At 36.7% G+C, this 19,034-nt stretch overlaps 2 protein-coding genes across 6 annotated transcripts in view; both read right to left on the bottom strand.

Annotated features, from left to right (window-relative positions):
• Positions 1–2,584, bottom strand: part of kmt2d (lysine (K)-specific methyltransferase 2D) — a 36,979-nt gene extending 34,395 nt beyond the window's left edge. For all 5 annotated transcript variants that reach the window (XM_081387568.1, XM_081387570.1, XM_081387569.1 and 2 more), the window contains exon 1: positions 2,173–2,584. The gene's annotated coding sequence lies outside the window, so the exon portion shown is untranslated. The remainder of the gene's footprint in view (positions 1–2,172) is intronic.
• A 2,664-nt stretch (positions 2,585–5,248) lies between these two features.
• dhh (desert hedgehog signaling molecule) lies at positions 5,249–11,147 on the bottom strand. The gene is made up of 3 exons (XM_081386015.1): positions 10,212–11,147; positions 7,325–7,586; positions 5,249–7,051 (listed from the first exon to the last, which is right to left on the bottom strand). Exons 1-3 carry the CDS (start codon positions 10,521–10,523, stop codon positions 6,258–6,260), a joined length of 1,368 nt encoding a protein of 455 aa, XP_081242141.1. The 5' UTR covers positions 10,524–11,147; the 3' UTR covers positions 5,249–6,257.
• Between the last annotated feature and the right edge of the window lie 7,887 nt (positions 11,148–19,034).

Genomic DNA, 19,034 nt, shown 5'->3' with positions numbered 1-19,034 from the left:
AATAAAACTCTACAAATTCGTGCATAACTAAGATAACGTGTTACTTTCTTTATGTAAAACGACGCTAAAGGGAGAAACACAAAGAAAATACAACTTCCGTGTACCGCGCTTCCTGTGACACACAAAACGAGGTCGGGCTAAAACATGGGCAACGTTATTTTGTTCCGCCTGTTATAGAGTGCACGTTTATAGACGTAAATATGATCATACTGACAAAAATCACTCGATTTGCAGCGTATTTTAAGAAACATTTATGTAATTACTTCTTTCTCTTCTTACACTCATGTTCTTGCGGTTCCTGTTGTATCTGTATACTATCTCTATCTATCTATCTATATATCTATATATCTATATATCTATATATATATATATATATATATATATATATATATATATATATATATATATTTGTGTGTGTGTGTGTAAACAGTTTTGCAAGAGATGAAGTCAGCAGACTGTAACAGTTTAACATTTTATTTAGAAAACAATAATAGGTAATAAATTAGTGATTTTTATTATTTAATGTTTCATTTTATCACTTATATTGTAGTGACATGTTTACTGGCTTTGAATGAATATTTAAAGAAATGTCACTGTACAGATGAAAAATAAAATAAAAAAATTACCAGTTAGACTTTTAAAGACTTTTAAAGTGATTGGTGGATATCCTAATCTAAACTAGTAACACAAAATTCTTCGGACAAGACACTTTTTAGGCTAAGCATGACCTTTAATTATGTAAATGTTTGCATATAATAAAAGCAAATTGGAATTACAGATCATATTAATCCTTAAATTAATTTATAGAGAGGTAAAAAGTAATATGACTTATGGAGGAATGCATACATTTCGCATTGTGTGTGTCTAAATCCTGATATGCTGATTATTCAGGAAACTCAATCTAAGCTTGCTCTTACTGTGACCGTGTTTTTCTATAAATAAATAAAAATCTTTAAACGTTTATACCCTAATTTCTTTCCTCAGTTTGATCAAATTGTTTTTACTAAGATGTTCGCATAAGGAACTGTGTAATCCTGTACGCACTGCTTCCCCATTTTAACTTTCAACTGCGTAGCTAATTACAAAAATATGGGACATTGGTGCCATTCACAGTAGTGTTTTATTGTCATTATTTATTATCGTTTAGCTGAATAAAATTATTTGAAAACACCCGATGCCTAAAATATATAGGCTAACGTTACAACGCCACTTTAACAATCCCTGACCCTTTAACTCGGTATAAACTGGCAAGCTAAATCCTTTCACACTAATTTGTTGACATGTTTCCCAAGCGGTTTTAAGTCCTAACACGCTAACTGACGATCACATTCACATATGCTACAGACAGCACAGTCCTTTAACAAAATCCATTTTAAACTATTTGTCTCTGTTATAGCATTTTCAATTGTTTTATACCGAGGACACTATTAGAAAGGAACCAAACGTATTGCCTGTAAAGCAGTGCATGCTAACAGGCTGCAAGTAGCGTCTCTATGTGGTATAAAACTACAACCACTGCTATAAAACGAAATATATTAGAATAATCACCCATTTTGATCAGATTGTATTATCAGCCCCACTTTTGCCAAAATAAATAAATAAAACAAATCACCCAGTTTCACATCTGCTAACTCTTGCTAGCCAGACACTTTAATACTCCAAAATGCTGTTGCTCTTCCCAGTAAAAACAAATAGAGCAGTTTTATTGACTTAGATTGATAACATGTTTATAACATGATAATGTATATCTGACAGTAAGCAACAATATTGTAATACTGACAAAATTAACTCTTAAGCTTTAGTGGTTTCCGTGTTCTTAATGACGGAACGTTCATGGACTGGTGCTGGCTAAAAATATGGCTTACCCATTTACCAAGGACATAAACACTCATGCACCAAGCTAAACTAAAAACCACAACGAACTATCGTAAAAGAACCTAAACGGCCTGCAAAATAACATAACATTCCTAACGCTGGTGTTTTTAACCTTGAGTTTAGGAAACGCAATGGTAAGTTACGTATGAAGCTAGCAGCACATTCATTTTGGCCGACAGATTCGCACTCACTTCGCTAAATGGACGCAGAAGGGGGGCCCGAGTATTGCTAGGGTGATTAATCAGCAAGTATATATATATATTCATTTAAAAATTAAATACGTCTTTTAACACTCACCTACAATGCGCTGCTAACGTCCTCGTACATGATCGGAACAATCCTCCGGATAATAATCGCTGGGGTCCGTTTCATTTCATTAAGCTAGCTTTGGCTAGGCAGGGTTTACTAGTTTGTTGTTGATGGGGGAAGTGCTGTCGGACGAGCAAACGTTTGCAAAACTACCTGATATTAAGATTTTGGTTGGCCAATACCAGTGAATCAAATGAGTTCATGCTGGACTCTCATGTTTGCTGCTTTCATCCAGACTGAGTAGCTTTGGCTAACCCCCACACCCAGATCTTCAATCTGGAGAAATCTAGCAAGCTTGTTTGATAAACTTGCTTCATGTAACAGTTTGAAGGATACGGCACCAGCTTTCTGCCTGTGCGAGTGCAGGCTGCAGATTAAACAATGTTGTTTACACCTATCCTCAGTTCAACGGCGACCCCTACTTTTGATAGGACAAACAGGGGTGCACTACTCTGGGTCATGGTTAAGTTAGTTAGAGAGAGTGTTTTCTCCCGTTTTACCTGTCTCTTGTAGTTATGGAGAGATGCTATGCTGTAATGGACTAACTAATAACTGTTGCTTTTGTTTGTTTGTTTTTGTTATTATTAAATTTATTATTAGAATACATATCTGTCTGTCTGTCTGTCTGTCTGTCTGTCTGTCTGTCTGTCTGTCTGTCTGTCTGTCTGTCTGTCTGTCTGTCTATCAGTAGGCCTACTTGTTTTTAAAAGTACTTGAGTATCAAAAGTAAAAAGTAGGCTAAATGTCAATGCATTGTTTTTTATTGTTACATTGTTGTATGTTATACTTACAGTACCTTATGCACCTGAATCTATGCTTGCCTACCTACCTACCCTCATATCAATATCAAATTTATTTCTAGAACACAGTTCCAGAAGTGGGATTGAATGTGAGATTGAATAAGTGCACTCAATAACATCCACAATGGTTTCGGACATCCAAATGGCTTGTTCCCTCAAATAGTGCCCTATTTAAAGTTTTGCTTTTAGCATGAATATGTTAGCCTTACTGTTAGCTAGTGTGCTCCAAAACAATGACAAAATTCGCATTTAGAAGACCAAACCCAACGTTGAAAATGAAAATCAAGTTGATGTCAGAATCCAACGTCAGATTGAAGTTAATCTCCAACGTTGGACAGACGTTGTTTTGTGGTTGAAAATTTAAATCGGGTTGACGTCAGAAACCAACATCAGTCGGGTTCTGACGTCAACCCGACTTTCATTTCCAACCAAAATCCAATGTCAATCTGACGTCGGGTTCTTACATCAAACCGACTTTATTTTCCAACCAAAATCATCCCCTGACTGACGTTACCACTTTCTACTCATGGACCTTGACAGAAATGTTGTGGGGTAAAAAGTATGATATTTGTCGTAAGTTAAAGTAAAAAGTTTCCAGAAAAAAATTAATACTCAAGTAAAGTACAGATACTCAAAAAGTGTACTTAAGTAGGCCTACAGACAGTACTCAAGTAAAGTATACTGTGTTACTGTCCACCTCTGCTGTCTATAGCCTACAAGTACACAATTAAATAATTAAATGATTCATTCTGTTTATTCATTGCCTTAAAAAGGTAGCCATTTTAAGTGGCCCATTTATTATCTGGCCACAATGCTCGCAGACAGCACTCTCAGTACAGATACATTTGGTCATAATAAATGTCAGTTCATCTTTGCTTTCAAAATCAGCACACTATTAGCTCAATGAAAATCAATTGTAACCAAAACATTTAAAATGAGTAAATGAGACCACAAAATATTGCCCGATCAAAGGTTAACTCTGTCTATTCTTAGACTAGTATAGATTTATAAAGAGACCGACTTTATTGATCCCGTGCAAATGCATAAGCTGCACAATTTAAAATAAAATGTCTCTATTATGTATGCCTGTAATACAAGGCTATTTCTTATTAAATATAGGCTAATCTTATTTCAATCTACAGAGGATTGTTGAATAAACTATTATTTATCTTGTGAAGAAACCAGGCAGGTTTAGATGTGTTGTTCTTTGAGCTGACAAGCCATCAATGTGGCTTAGTTTGGATCACAGGCAGTAAATATATCACTCAACACACCCAAACAGTATGCTTCATTTGCATACTGGAGAAGAATGAAATGATGTCTTTATGAAATGCACTACCAACATCTACTACAATGCAGTCATGTTCTTTCTAATATGACTCAATCATGTTGTATTAGGTCACGTTTAAGTCAGAAATTCTGATATTGCAAGATTCATTTGCACAGTACAGGCATATTCTGTGCACAGTGTCTTTTAAAACACAAACTGGTACAGAAATAGGGGTAAAGTAGGAGTCCATTTCTGTTCCCCAAGGGACAATCTACACTATAACGTACCCCATATGGCTTATTATTGGACCTCAAGGTACATATATGTACCTTTTTGAGGGTCAAAAAGCATTAAAAGGTATATATAGATGTACAGTTTCTTTTAAAGGTTAAGGTAAAATATTGTACCCTTGAGGGTACAGCCCCAGTGACAAGCCATTATATCCCTAAAGGTACAATTATGTACTTTATTTTCTGAGAGTGTATATTGATCTCTACAGAACATAATGTGGCATATTAAAAAATTGTCTGATCAAACTAACCCATTGACAAGATTAATAACTTCTTCCCAGCTTTCACTGGGATTAATTTGAACAGGAAATGTTTGGATGAAGCCTGAATAAGCTTATCTTAAAAATCTGATTGGTTCACCAAAGGTAATGGTTGGGTGGGTCTACATTACAGAGTTTGCCATTGGCCTGATCCAGATGGAGTTTAGTACAGCTCCTCTCCAGTGGGGGTGTGTGTCCATCTGCCCCCTCCATGAGCAAGATAATCCTCTTCTATACCTTCACAGCTGAGAAAAATAAATAGAGGAAAAAGCATGCACTTTCTAAAAACCAACAGTCTCAAAAGCTTAATTTTAGCATTACAATGCTAAATCTTTTACATTGTCTGGCAGTAATGGATTAGCATAGTGCACTATAATTGTACATTTTGTTTCAGTTTTTAAATATATGCACATTACACACCCAATGTGATTTTTGTTATTATTTGTATTGCATTTATTAAAATTAAACAAAAGTCATTTTTTACAAAAGAAAGCTTCCCCAGTTAAACAAAAGAAAGCTTCCCCAGTCATTTTTGCCATTAATGCTGATGCACAATTTTTTTAAAAACACGAAAAGTCATAGAGAACAACTTAAAAATATCACAAACAATAATTTATTACTTCATTAATTTTATTAATTTCAGGAAGCTGTTTTTCAGAAATCATACTAGCACATCAGAAGATACAGTGGTGTATTCTTTGGTGTCCACAAGGGGGTGTGATGCACTGTTAATTCCTGTTTAGCACCATCATTTCAGACACTGGAAATTGACCTCAATTAGTCAGACATGGTTAAACAGTGTTAACACAATATTTGGTTGGGAACTCATTTCTGTTTAGAACTTCTAAATGACTAACTACAGGATGTGATGTAATGTAATATGCTGATTTTTCAACAAATTGGGAACTGACATGATATTGTACTCAGTACAACTCTAGTGAGAATAAAACTCTCTGTGTTTTGTGTGAATAATGTCTATAAACATTATAAACTACAATAAGTAAAAAAAAAAAAAAAAAAAAAAAAAAGATTGTATCAGTGTCTGTTTGGTATAACAAAGGGCCTCAAGCCATAATTTGAACTACATGAAATATATATTATGAATCCAGATGTATAAAAATAAATATTTATTACTCTTTGAAATATTTTCTTGTAAAACAAACATAAAAATACAAGTTTACATTTCAAATCCCGTTATTGTCCATATGGTGATTATTCAATATGGCAAGTATTATCTGAAAAATATGATTTTTTAAGTTACACTGAATATTTCACATACAGTATATGTATAACGGCAACACATTTACATATTCTCAATTAATAAAGTGATTACAACTGGATGTTATGTGGTGAGTAATTATACCAGTTATAGTGCCTAATGCATTTTCTTTTTTTTTTTGGTCAGTTCAAAAATCAGTTTTATATTATGTTTGCATATTCTGTGTCTTGACCATCAGTAAAACTTCCTAGGGTCAAGAAATATCCGTCCTAATGTGTGCAAAAGCCTTGCATACCAGTAAACCTCCTTTTGCGGCAAAAAACTGTGTTTATTTTCCATTTCCACTTTGGCATCTTGGAATTTGCAGCATGTGCTGGAAGAAATGTTGTGCATCACATTTGTAAGGAAGGTCTGATTTGTGGAACAGATATTAGGGATCATGGCACTATTTTTAACCCCCACTCTTTGTACGTTTTCTTCCATTTCTGTCTGGAAAAAGCCAAACAGGACACGGACAGGCCAAAACGCCCAGTGTGCGAGTCTGTGATCTTCAACAGAAGCGTAGCTGGATACCAGCACGTCATCCACAAATAAGTTCCCATGTTCTGTCAAAGGAGCATAAACCCCCATCCTCTCCTCCAGTGAAATCGAGACCACTTTAGATGGCTGAATTCCTCTATTGTCTCCAGTAGTAAGTATATAGTCCCCAATCCTAACTTCTTTGGCAAAAATAGCTTCATACTCATGGTGGTGCAGTTTGAGATTGTGAGCCGCAAAGATGAGGTGATTGGGAGTTAGTGCCATTTGTTTACCATTTTCGGTGCCAAAAATAAAGAAAGTGGCTCTGCTCTCTCTATTCAGATGTAGAAAGAGAATTACCCGACTGAGAACAATTTCACCTGACCCAGACAAGGAAAGCACCTGTTCCCCAGGCCACAAACTCGAAATAGGCTTTTGAACACCATCGGCCATTGTCACAAGTCCCAATCCAGAAAAACAGCCACCTTTCTCCACGGCTACAGAGTGATCTGGAAAAAATATAGAGGTGGAACTAAGTTAAATGGATAGTTCACCCAAAAATCTAAATGCTGTTATCATTTACTCACTATCATTTGTCCATACACTGTAAGTCAATGGGGTCCAAATCAACACAATTTTAAATATCTTCTTTTTTGTTCCTCATACAGTTTCGAGGGTGAGTAAATAAGGACAGCATTTCAATTTTGGGGTGAAATTTTCCTTTAAGAGGTACACGATCTGAATGAGGAATAACACTGAAAAGGAAAGATTTAGCAGCTTACCGGCTTTGACTGAGCAGTGTATATGATACCTGGATTCATAGTGCACCCAGTCAAATCCAGCCTCAACTGCCAACTGGGCAAGCAGTCCATATTTTTCTGTGTCTCGGTCTGAGGTGGTGATGTCGACAGCACGGCCCTCATAATGTAAAGAACCATCAGGGTGATGGCCGTCCTCATCCCAGGCCTCGGTCACTCGCAGTCGGACCCCAAACCATTGGTTCATTACTGCTATTGCCAGTTTATTGAGGCAGTCCTTACAGCGCTATGCAGTGGAAAAAGTAATGAAACCATCATACAGGTGACACAAACAGAAGGACAAAACATTCCATTTAAAGGGATAGTTTTCTTAGTTGTCTTAAAAGTCTGTCACCATTTACTCACCCCTATGTCGTTCTAAACCTGTATGACATTCATTCTTTCTTCAACATTTATCAAAATATCTTCTTTTGTGTTCCACGGAAAAAGAAAGTCATGCAGGTTTAGAATGACATAAGGAATAATATTCATTTTTGGGTGAATTTTCACTTGAACCATTCCAGACCGTCTCCCTTCTTACTAATGTTTCAAACCAAAAGTGTGCTAATTTTGAAAGCATATGCAAATACCATGACATTTAACTATTTTCACAATCCTTTGGCAAAAATTGGTGCTGGTAGACATCAGCGATTTTTTTGTCCAGCATACTCAGCTCTGCAAAAGGCCGTTTCCACCCCCTTAACATCTAACAAGAACAAAGCTACTTTAACTCATTTCCAGCATTCTTCGGACACTTCAGCATGGTCACAGAGAGAAGTCAAGGTCAATTCCCTTTTTTTTCTCTTCACACGATGGGAACATTTTCACACAGTCTTTTGAACGACCCCAGTGTTAACCTTGAGACTTTGTACTAAAGCATTTAGACTTCCTCCACAAATTTTCAAAATGTTGTGTCTCTCTACACCTCACGTGATGGGGAATCTGTGAGAAGGTAGTATTATTTGTCTGTGAAAATAATATAATGTGACCTATAGGGTCGTGATTGAGAGGGTATGGGAAAAGGTGAGAGAGCAAAACAGGGTTGAAAAGCCAAGGCAAGCGAGAAGAAAGCGAGAACCAGTCCGAGCGAGAGGGCAGATGGATGGAATGTTTAGACGTGTTCTTGGGAATGTGACAGCAAGAGTGAGAAATCAAGAGGGGAAGACAACAAACCAGGGAGATTTTTCTCGCAATGCTGTCGGACAGAGGCGATTCATTGTGGAAACTACAATAGAGGCTTTTCCAATGGTGCCATTACTTCAACAGGCGAGAATTCTGCACAGGCGACCCCGCAGAGGCTTGAAAAGATGCACAAAGGATAGCTTTCAGAGTTGGGCAACAAGAGGGCACATGCATACGTACACATACACCAACGCAAAGCACTTTCATAAGAGTACTCACTAGATGCCAATCTAGTCAAACTTATTATCAGTGATATCAAACTTATCAGTAACATCTCCAAACGACCTATGATACCATTAAAGATTAGGACATGCCTAATTAGGACAACTTATTTAACTGATATTTTCATCATATTGCCTTAAAGAAACAAGTTTTGAATGTCTCATATTGGGACTTGTATGTATTTAAGGTTTAAAAATAATATTTAGTGTAGTCTGTGTTCTTCACAATGTTATCTCCCTTACCTACCTTCATGTTTATACAAGAGAACACACGCACACACACTCCCAGGCTATAAGGAAGTAGAGGTGTAGTGATCATTTTATGGCTCTAATGAAGAACTTGGTTAAAGATTAAATGTGCAGTGGCAGTCCAGACAGTCCTATTGTCATGTTTTTTACATTGCCTAGGGAACATGGGTAAATGGGTAAACAACATCAACATCAGTCAAAATCTCTCCTCTTGGTCCCAGAGTTTCAGCTGCACAAATCTAAACATTCAAATAATTATTGTTAAGATTTCTTTAATTTAAGGTAATTCATTTTGCAGGGCCTGTTCTTAAAAAATCACATTCTGTCTCTTATCATAATAGTCATTTGCATCAATTTGCAACTAGAAAACTATGACAATGAAACACATCTGAATTACAGGAATCTCAAAACCCCTGTATTTTCAAGTACTGTTTAACTGTGCATGAAGTATGTCATGGATGGCTGAGAGAGTTGAATGGGCCACCAGACATGCATATGGGTCATTCCACGAAATCTGTGCCTTAATTCTCCATTTTCATTTCAAATTAGATTTTAAACATATGAGACAAAGAATGCCTTTAGGTATTAATAAATTGAATTGTGCTTTTTAATTGTATTTTAAAAATGCAATACATGTTAGGATACAGCTATGCCTTTAATGACAGTTTTACAGTTGATTTAGCCATTATAGCCTTGTCCTCGAGATTATGATTCTACAAAAGACAATTTGTGTATTTGTCGTGCTGGTATCCAACTATGTTTCTGTTTATACGAAAGACAATTATATATATATATAATAAACTGTTTACTGTACAAAACCCATAAGTAGGCTACCAGTAAGAAACTTTCCTTATTGACTACCTAATGTAAGATAAAGTGACAACTATGTCATAATGACATATTCGTAATTATTCGTAAATAATCATTTTAATAAATATCGAGTAAAAATGCTTTAAAGATTCAAAGGGTATTCTAACATAGCCTATATAGAAAAATATTAAAATAGCCTATAATTAATTTTTTTCTAAAGATATTTTATAGACCTACTGTTTTAATATAGCCCTATCACATAAAAAGCCATGAAGAAAGTCTAAAAAAATAATGTTTAGTCATTGTTTACACTTGTTAATGTGAGACACAAAAAGCACCGTACAGTGACCAGTCTGCAAAAAATATGACGCGTTTGAATATATTAACCGTTACACACGGGTTTCCTTTACCTTGGTCATTAACCGATCGGCTTTGGTATGTTCCTCGTCTTTGAAGACAATGTCAGGGTTGTAGTTGCACACGAGCTTATTGAAGCCTTCCGAATCCCTCGTTATCCTGCCCTCCGCTCTTCCGCTCGCTCCCAGGTTGTTCTCAGAGACACCGGGCACGTACTGCTTGTAAGACATTGGAGTTAACTTGCGTTGCCTAGGGCGACTGCCGTAACCGGGACCCGGCCCGCATCCGTCAACCGCCAGCCATGAATAAAGACACGCAGTCAGCAGGCCGAGCCTTGCCAGCCTTAACCAAGGAGTCAACGTCATTGACGCGCGTGAAGTGTGCCAGGAGATCAGCGAGCCGCGAACCCTGCAGCGCGAGCGTCTCTCCCAGCACCTCGTGGCATTTCGTTAACACAACTGACTTTTTCCATGTCCATATCACGGTGTTGAATTAAAATGGGCACTCGTGGGGATTAGGCTCGTGAATCATTGACCAAAGTGTAATGGCTTCCAGATTAAACTGATTATTTAGACCTTAACATCAATGCATCCGACATCCAGACATGGTGAGTGTTTAACACTGAAGAACTTTCCATATAATTTGCATAAAATAGCTCTCAATGAGCTTACACATGCAGGTCAAATTTATAAAGCCAATTTTCAGTATTCCAAGCTGAGATGGATTGGTCGCATCCTCGTTCTCGTTTGTAGATATTGGCATAGCAACAGGTGCTTCATCCCATCATCCTACCCCACCTTGGACAGCTCCGCGCGAAGCAGCGTGTTCTGCAATAATGTTCACAGCGCGTGTCTCTGTATGTCCTGCCTCATAGTCGCGCTCAAGCATAATTTCATCCCTTTACTGTATGAGGTCTCTGACTCTGGACCAACATGTGTTTGCTCCCGCTTTTAAGCGTTGCGCTCGGACCATTGAGTATTTGTGACCGGACAAATCGCCCTCCCTTCCTGCGCGCGCTCCGGGACAGTAGCGCACACGCCTCCTTGCGCGCGTTTCCAGTCATGCAGTTGTGAAGTCATTGCAGTGAATTGCAATGAGTGCAAAGTTTTACTTCCCTGTGCTGTGTATTTAACAGCATAGGCTACTTGTCTCTCCTTGAACTGAGAAACAGGGAAAACTGGGACTATATAGCCTAAATAAATTGGGTATTTCTCAGGGTCGGTTTATTATTAAAATCAATTTCTACAAACGTACAGTCTTGGCAACACGTTAATCTTTTGTGACAACATGCCCCAATAGCTTTTGCTATTATATGTCAGTTGCTTATTTTACAGAATATATAAACCGGTAGTTTTAAGCACTTTGCTACATAGATTTAGGTTTTAGTCTAACCAAGTCAAATGAAATGCAAGTCAACAAAGTTATTAGCTCGTTGAAAAAATCTAAATGTAGAGATGTTCATCAATTGGATACTATGTTTGTTAAAACTCACAAAGATATTTTAACCCCTGTCATCACTCATTTAATTAACTTGTCATAGTGTTTTTCCTACTGCGTGGAAACAAGCCATTGTTACTCCTATTTTTAAATCTGTAGATCATTATGAAGCTAGTAATTACACTACAGACACATAAGCATACCGCCAGTATTCTCAAAGGTTGGAGAGAAAATTGTTTTTGAACAACTGACATCCCATCTTAACAGAGTCAAGTCTGGCTTACATTGTATGCAGTTTGGTTTCAGAGTAAATCATTGTACTGAAACAGCTACTTTACATTTAATTGAGCAAATACAATTTAAAGTTGACAAAGGAGGATTTGTTGGTGCTATATTTTTAGATTTACGTAAAGCCTTTGATACAGTTAATCATGCAGTTCTCCTTTCTAAACTGTCTACATTTCAGTTTTCATCTGAAGCTTTAGCATGAGTACAATGTGTAAAAATTAAAGGCGTTAAGTCCTGCAATTTACATTGGGTGTACCCCAAGGATCAGTGTTAGGTCCCTTATTATTTAGTCTGTATATTAATGATCTCCCGCAACAGTGTGAAGGGACACAAGTACAAATGTATGCTGATTATACTGTTATTTTTACTCATGCGGAAACAGCTGAGTTAGCAGCTAAGAAGTTAAAAGCTGCTACAGAAAGGATTACACAATGGCTGGAAGAATCATGTCTTAGCTTGAACATTATTAAAACAAAAGGAATTTTTTTTTCTCAAAAACAAATGTTAAATCTCCTGATGTTGATATGTTTATTAATGGTGAAAAGATAGTTCATGAGTTCAAATATCTTGGCATAATATTGATCAAAATTGTGTATGGTTTATAAAATCTTAAATGGCTTGGCTCCTTCTGCATTATGTGACTGTTCATTTTCGCTCTGAAACTATACCAGATTATCGTCCATGAGTAATTGTCTGGTTCGTCTTTCGCAGTGAAAGCTACTAATCAGTGGAATGCCCTACCAGAGGATATAAAAGGGTGTAAAGCTCTTGGTCTTTTTTTAAATCGAACCAACTCTGTAAACATTGTTGCCGTTTTATTTATTTATTTATTTTTAATAGCCCTGATAGTATGTGTGTGTATGTATGTTTTTATTGTATGTTAACACATAGGTATCATACATAGGTAGTCTGTGTAATTTTATGTTAGTGTTGACCTGCCTGGGGACTACGAATGAAAATATGCCTTTGGCTAAATCCGGTACAATGCATGAAATGGAAACATTTATGTTAAAAATTGTACATGGTCACTTTATAAATAAAGAAAGAAAAAAAGAGACTGGGGCTATAGTTGTCACAGTTGGCACAAGGGTTTGTGTTTCAAAAGTCCAGTTACACAAAAGTGTTTTTACTTACATTGGTGTTGTATGTTGATACATATATATAGCCTATATATAATAACATAACATACATGAGACAACTTGCCCAGGCTTCATATTTATGAAAAATACTGTTGTCCTCCTGAGAACGCAGTTTAACCTTTTTGTTCAAACCTACCTAGACCCTTGCATAAATTATTTTTATTCATTTAAAAAAATCGAATTATTCTAAGAGGGGGTTTTCAACAAAAAAAACACATTTGAAACACAAACCCTTGTGCCAACTGTGTGCCAACTAGCCCAGTCTCCATATTGTAGCAAAGTGCTTAAAACGAACCATTTACTCTCAGTCCATCGGCTTGTATTTACTTGCAGGTGAGGTTCATTGGCATGAATGTATGAGAGATAACATAGTCTATGAGTCATTCATTTCTCTCTTTGTTTTTCTCCTGAAGCAGAAGACACTGGCTGACACATGCACCCCGCGCCGAGAAGACCTCTGGGCTGTTAACACCCATATTTTATCAGCATCGTAATTTTAAACCACCTCAGAACAATGGCTCAAAATTAGAGGACAATACAAATATCTTGAGTCAATATGGCAATGCTAGCGAGAGGAAGAAAAATAAAGAGCAACAAAATATCAAAATGATTTCCGCTGACCTGCGATGTGCATTCAGACCTTTGGCATCTCAAACCATTAATTCACACACACAGATAAAACATGTAAAGGTTAATGCTGTTCGGAAATCTCTCAATCCTTCAGATTTAAACATAATGTTTTATATTAATTTTCCTTCATAATATTGCTGTTTTAATGTTTTCAGGTTTAAATTAGACAGATGTTTTTACACCAATGGACAAAAATGACTAAAATAGAGCTAGATATTAATTTGTGTTCAGGGGATTTAGTTATGCAACATGTTTGATAAATTTAAACGTAATATTTTATATTCATTTTCCTTCAAACATGTCTTTGTTTTAAACTTTTAAATTACCTGTTTTCAATATGGTCTCAGCCTCTTGGAGATACAAAAATAGCTGTAAAGTAAGATATTATGTTGTGTTCAATTATGCAAAATGTTTAAGAAAAATAGATTTTGTTATATATTCATTTCCTTCATAATATATATTTTCAGGTTTAAGTTACATTTTTAAATGACCCATTTTCATTATCTCCGACTAATATACAAAAAACATTATAAAGTAAGATCATTTTGTGTTCAAGTAATATATTTATGCAACATAGTAGAATAAATCAAAGATCCAAGATCATGCAGTAGGTCTTCTTTTATGTTCTTCTGGCAGAAAGATCTATGGTTCAATCACACGTCCCAGACACCACAAATAACAGCAAATGTGGGGAAAGGCTTAATCACAAGTGCAAATGCTTTCAAGAGCACAATCAGTGATACTGACATTCCGCCAAGGGGAAATAGAGAAAAATAGCTGCCATTAAACATTAAAGGGAGGAGATGGCAATAAAAATAAACACGACTGTTTCGAAATGGTAACGGTGTAATTGTTATTAGTATTTCTGTATCCCCCCATCCCGTAGCCTCTTAAGCGACCTCACTCCCCCACTTCAGGATGGGAGTATATAGAACAGTGAATGCCTGAGTTTCCTGAGCAGCCACAGTACAGAAAATGAGATCTTTCCTGCCAAAGTTACTCCAGCCCTCGTTTTCCCGTTACAGACGAATCGTGACTACACCTGGCCTTATAATAGTAAAGTACCGTTGAGCTCATGCTTTACTTGGCCTCAGCTAAATTAGATGCTGCGTCATTCGCAAAGCCCTCGATTCCAAAACGGCCTAGAATAGTCAGCTGATCTTCGGGGGTGATGGTGTTCAATCAATCATGTCAGACGTTACAGAGCACGTTTACATAACACGGGCTTGTAAATAAGGTAGAGGCACTTAGATTTAGTAGGAAAATGCTGACTAGATGCTTTAAAGAATATGTTTCCTGAAACAAAAGCTGTTGGGGGGACCGAGATGAGGGGGTCGCCGAGAAGAGTCAAGGAACTGACATCCATTATGACCCACCACCATCGGTCAATTCTATCGTCCCTCACCCTGTTATCAGTGCAGGAAGAGGCAGGGTGGTGTGTTGTACTGTGCTATGCTAAAAGCACATGATTTCTGGCTTCAGCGCCAACATACAGCTTCATAGGCTGTCCCTTACCTTAAATAACATGCTAGGGATCATGGATAAACAGGATGATAGGTGTACATACCGTACTGCATTATGGCCTGGTTTAGTTGACACTCATGCACCGTCAATATATGCATGCTCTGTGCTTTCAGAAGATATTTAAATTTGCCTATATAATAAGTGTAGTAATACAACAACTGTGACAGAACAATAGCAGATCAGGGTGGAACTTCCTGATCCGAAACAAACAGGTTAAAGGTCAAGAGAAGAGAATATATTGCAGATAATGTACTGTACCTGCTATCATGCTGACCAGATTTAGAAACATGTTTCTAAAGTACAGCAGTACTCGACCAGGAAAATGAAAGATACCGTGCAAAGGACAACTTTACGTTTCACTTTTGTATGGCTAATACTTATAAATACACTCACAACCTGTTTAAGTATTTATTGTAAAAAAAAAAAAAAACATGTGAGGAGCTCTGTACTATAAAAACCTTAGAATGTCTGTAAATATAACAGGTTGACAGACTAGGGACTGTCTTTATGAGTGAGTCATTGAATCAATTACTCAACCTATTTGTTCAAAAACAAGTGACTGCATGGCTGCATCTGAAATCGCATACTTCATTTAGAAGGCAAAAAAACAGTAGGCTATGTGACAAAAGATGTCAGAATTCACAGTATACTCATAAAAGAGTAGGCAAAATGTACTCGGATGACCTACTACCGGCAAGATTATGAAGCGAGCATACGATGGACACTTTACTATCAGCCACGGAAGAGGATTTGTCACATGATAATGACAACATTGCGGATGTAGTACGTTACATTACATAATAGCTATACTATATAGAACATACTTATTTAGTGGATGCAAAGTAATTCTTCAAAATAAGTAGGCCTACCTGTCTTTATGAGTAAATCATTGAATCATTCACTCAAACAACTCGTTCATAACCCTAATTCATTCAACATTTAGGGCTTTCTGTACTGGGTGTTGTTCAGCTACGGTTGATCGTGTAGTGGCTTAGTTTGGAGCTGTATTTGTTGGAGAAACATTGTTAAATAGTGATGTCTTAAGCTTTGAAAAACACAGAGGTGTTCCTCTCAACTGTATCACAGGGTTCATTAGCCTACTCAAAGCTTGTCGACATGGTGGGCTACATACATGGTCAACAATATGAATATCACCACCTACCAAAAATGCTGTGTCCCATTACAGCTGGTATTTTCACATCTGGTTCTGCAACCGATTCTTCATGAAAATTTTGTAAGGCATAAAAGTCATTGTCGAAGTGATTAAGTTGGGGTGATTGGCACTAAAATACACGAAACACGAATAAAATCTGTGATCTATGTGGTTTAACCTAACCATGCATTATTTTATTTTATTTTTTACCACATTACGATATAAATCTTTTTCTTTCTTTTAACTGGAGTAAGGAAACCTGCGCTAGAGTTCTCTCCGCAGTCACGTGGTTTAAGATTGGCGAACACGTGCTTTTAGCAAAAAAAAACAAGTTTGGAAACCGATTCAAAATATATATAACCAAATTTTCATGTCCTTTTCTTGTTTTATTATTATTTCTTTCCCGGTTATGTCGGTTCTTTTCTTACAAAAACACCTCTTAAGGTCTATGTGAGAAAGGCTCTAGTCTTGAGTGTGTGAAGGGAGTGTGTCATGAGTGTGCAAGGTGGGTGTGGATGTGCCGTTGGAGGCGAGCAGCGGCCCATTATCAGTTGATTAGCAAGTCTTTTCCGGCCGAGAGTTTTCTATTTTCCAGAAGGAATAATATCTTCTAATGCACTTTGGCACACACTTCAAACAACCGCCAGGAGCTAATCTGCCTATTTCCCCCTTCATTCTTGTGTTTTGACAATAACGATAGCCTATCGCAACCTGTGAAAGACTGCCTGTCTTCCTCTTGTCTGATATGATTAAGTCATTTTGGACCAGTCAAAAATGCCCTCTGCTGACAGAAGTGGCATGCGTCCACCCAATATTGTTGAACTAAATGTTTCTGAGGTAAACTAAAAGTAAGAAGACACGCTTTTACCTGCCGTCATTATAAGCACATAGCCTACGTTTGTTAGTTTGAGTTCACATAATCAATGTCACAATTTGCTTTAAAAAGTGACTCAGAAATAGTGTAGAATCTTAGAAATTTTCTTAACGTTTCCGTCATACTATCTTAATAGGCTATTTACATTTTTATTTTTTTTCATTAAATTAGATTTAGAAAACTAGATTTTTCATCCCACATTTTCAATGTCCAGTAAAATTAACCATTTGCAAGATTATAATACTAAACAAATGTGTAATATTTTATTTAAGAAATGTTAAATATTATTTTAGCATAAATCATAATTTAATTATGTTATTTTAACTTCTCATGACTTAACTGTAGGCTACTTTATATTACATTTTCAGTAAAAATAAAATAAAATAAACCCTTTATGGTTTAACTGTTTGAGCAGAGGAAATTCAACATTTTAGGTCTATCAGGACATCCATCAAAGAGCACAAGAAATGGCAAGAAAACAAAAATCAAGACAGACAAATCATAATCAGGGGCCGGGATTTCTTTTTCTGCTTCAGGAGAAAAGAAAAAAGGAAAAGGAAATGAACACTCAACGAGGACAACGGATGGACGATATAGAGGTGGGGGGTGAAAGGGAGAAAGCGAGTGGCTTGCACTCTCCTGATGATGTAGGGCTTTTATCTGCCATGGGCATCCGTGAAGGGAAAGCACAGGATGGGTCAGCAGCGGCGTCTCTACGGGCCTGCTGACAGACCTGGGGCAAAATAAAGACCCTGATTAAAGCCGGCCAGCTACGGGTGGAGGGACAGCTGGGGGAAGATGTATGGACAGACAAGCACACTAACACCAGAGCTAAACATAACCACCACGGCGCCATTAAAGCAATAGTCAGGTGCTCAGATGGCAAGAAATGTATGCTGACCTCCATGGAAAGGTCCTTAGCAGATCCAGAACCAAAAATGGGTTTAAAATGACTCACAAATTACACACTGGTTGGAAAAACAGGTGTAAAAACATTTATTGTACTTTAGTCCTGTGGAGAAATTGTTTGTCACAGTCCCTTGCTATGCTTTAAGGACGCAGCTGGAATTATTGAAAGAATTTAAATGGTCAACATTTTCTTTTTTTACAATTATTAATGCTCACTGTATTTTCTTTGTCATCCATAGGAGTTCTCCATTAATAATGAAGTAAAAAAGACATATATCCATATATGATCTATCAGTGCAGGACAGATAGTCTGACATCATGTCACTCTTGAATCCAGTTGTTTTGAGCTGTAAAAATGCTTTTTGTGAGTGTGGAAAACCGCTTAAAAGGATAGTTCACTCAAAAAATTAAACGTTCCAAACTGTATGAATGGAAAAGATATCTTGAAAAATATCTCAGTACATTTTTGGCCATACACTGAACATCAATGGGGTCAAACATTTTGAACCTCAATAATTCTTTAAAATATCTTCTTTTGTGTTCCAGAGAAGAAAGAAAGCATACAGGTTTAGCACATGAATAATGAATAAAAGATTATTATTTTTGAGTGGACTATCCATTAAGCAATGATTTGCATCCATAATTGACTTAGAATATAATTTACAGTCATGTTGCTATATTAAAAAAATCAGATTTATGCAACTATCATGTTATACATTTTGTTATAATGGATTTGTGGTACACTGTCCTCTACTGGCCACAGGTTGAAGGACATTAAGACATGTATGATGCTTCCTATGTATATTATGTTGTGTTGTTATGGTACATTATGTGACCTCGTAAATTGCCCCCTGGGGACAAATAAAATGTTTGACATGAAATGAAATTGGTTTAAAATGATGCTGATACAGAAACAAATCCC

The sequence above is a fragment of the Scardinius erythrophthalmus genome, assembly GCF_964197995.2.
Source record: "Scardinius erythrophthalmus genome assembly, chromosome: 15".
Classification (NCBI taxonomy): Eukaryota; Metazoa; Chordata; class Actinopteri; order Cypriniformes; family Leuciscidae; genus Scardinius; species Scardinius erythrophthalmus.
The sequence above is the reverse complement of the archived record's forward strand: the minus strand, read 5'-3'. Positions and strand labels throughout refer to the sequence as shown.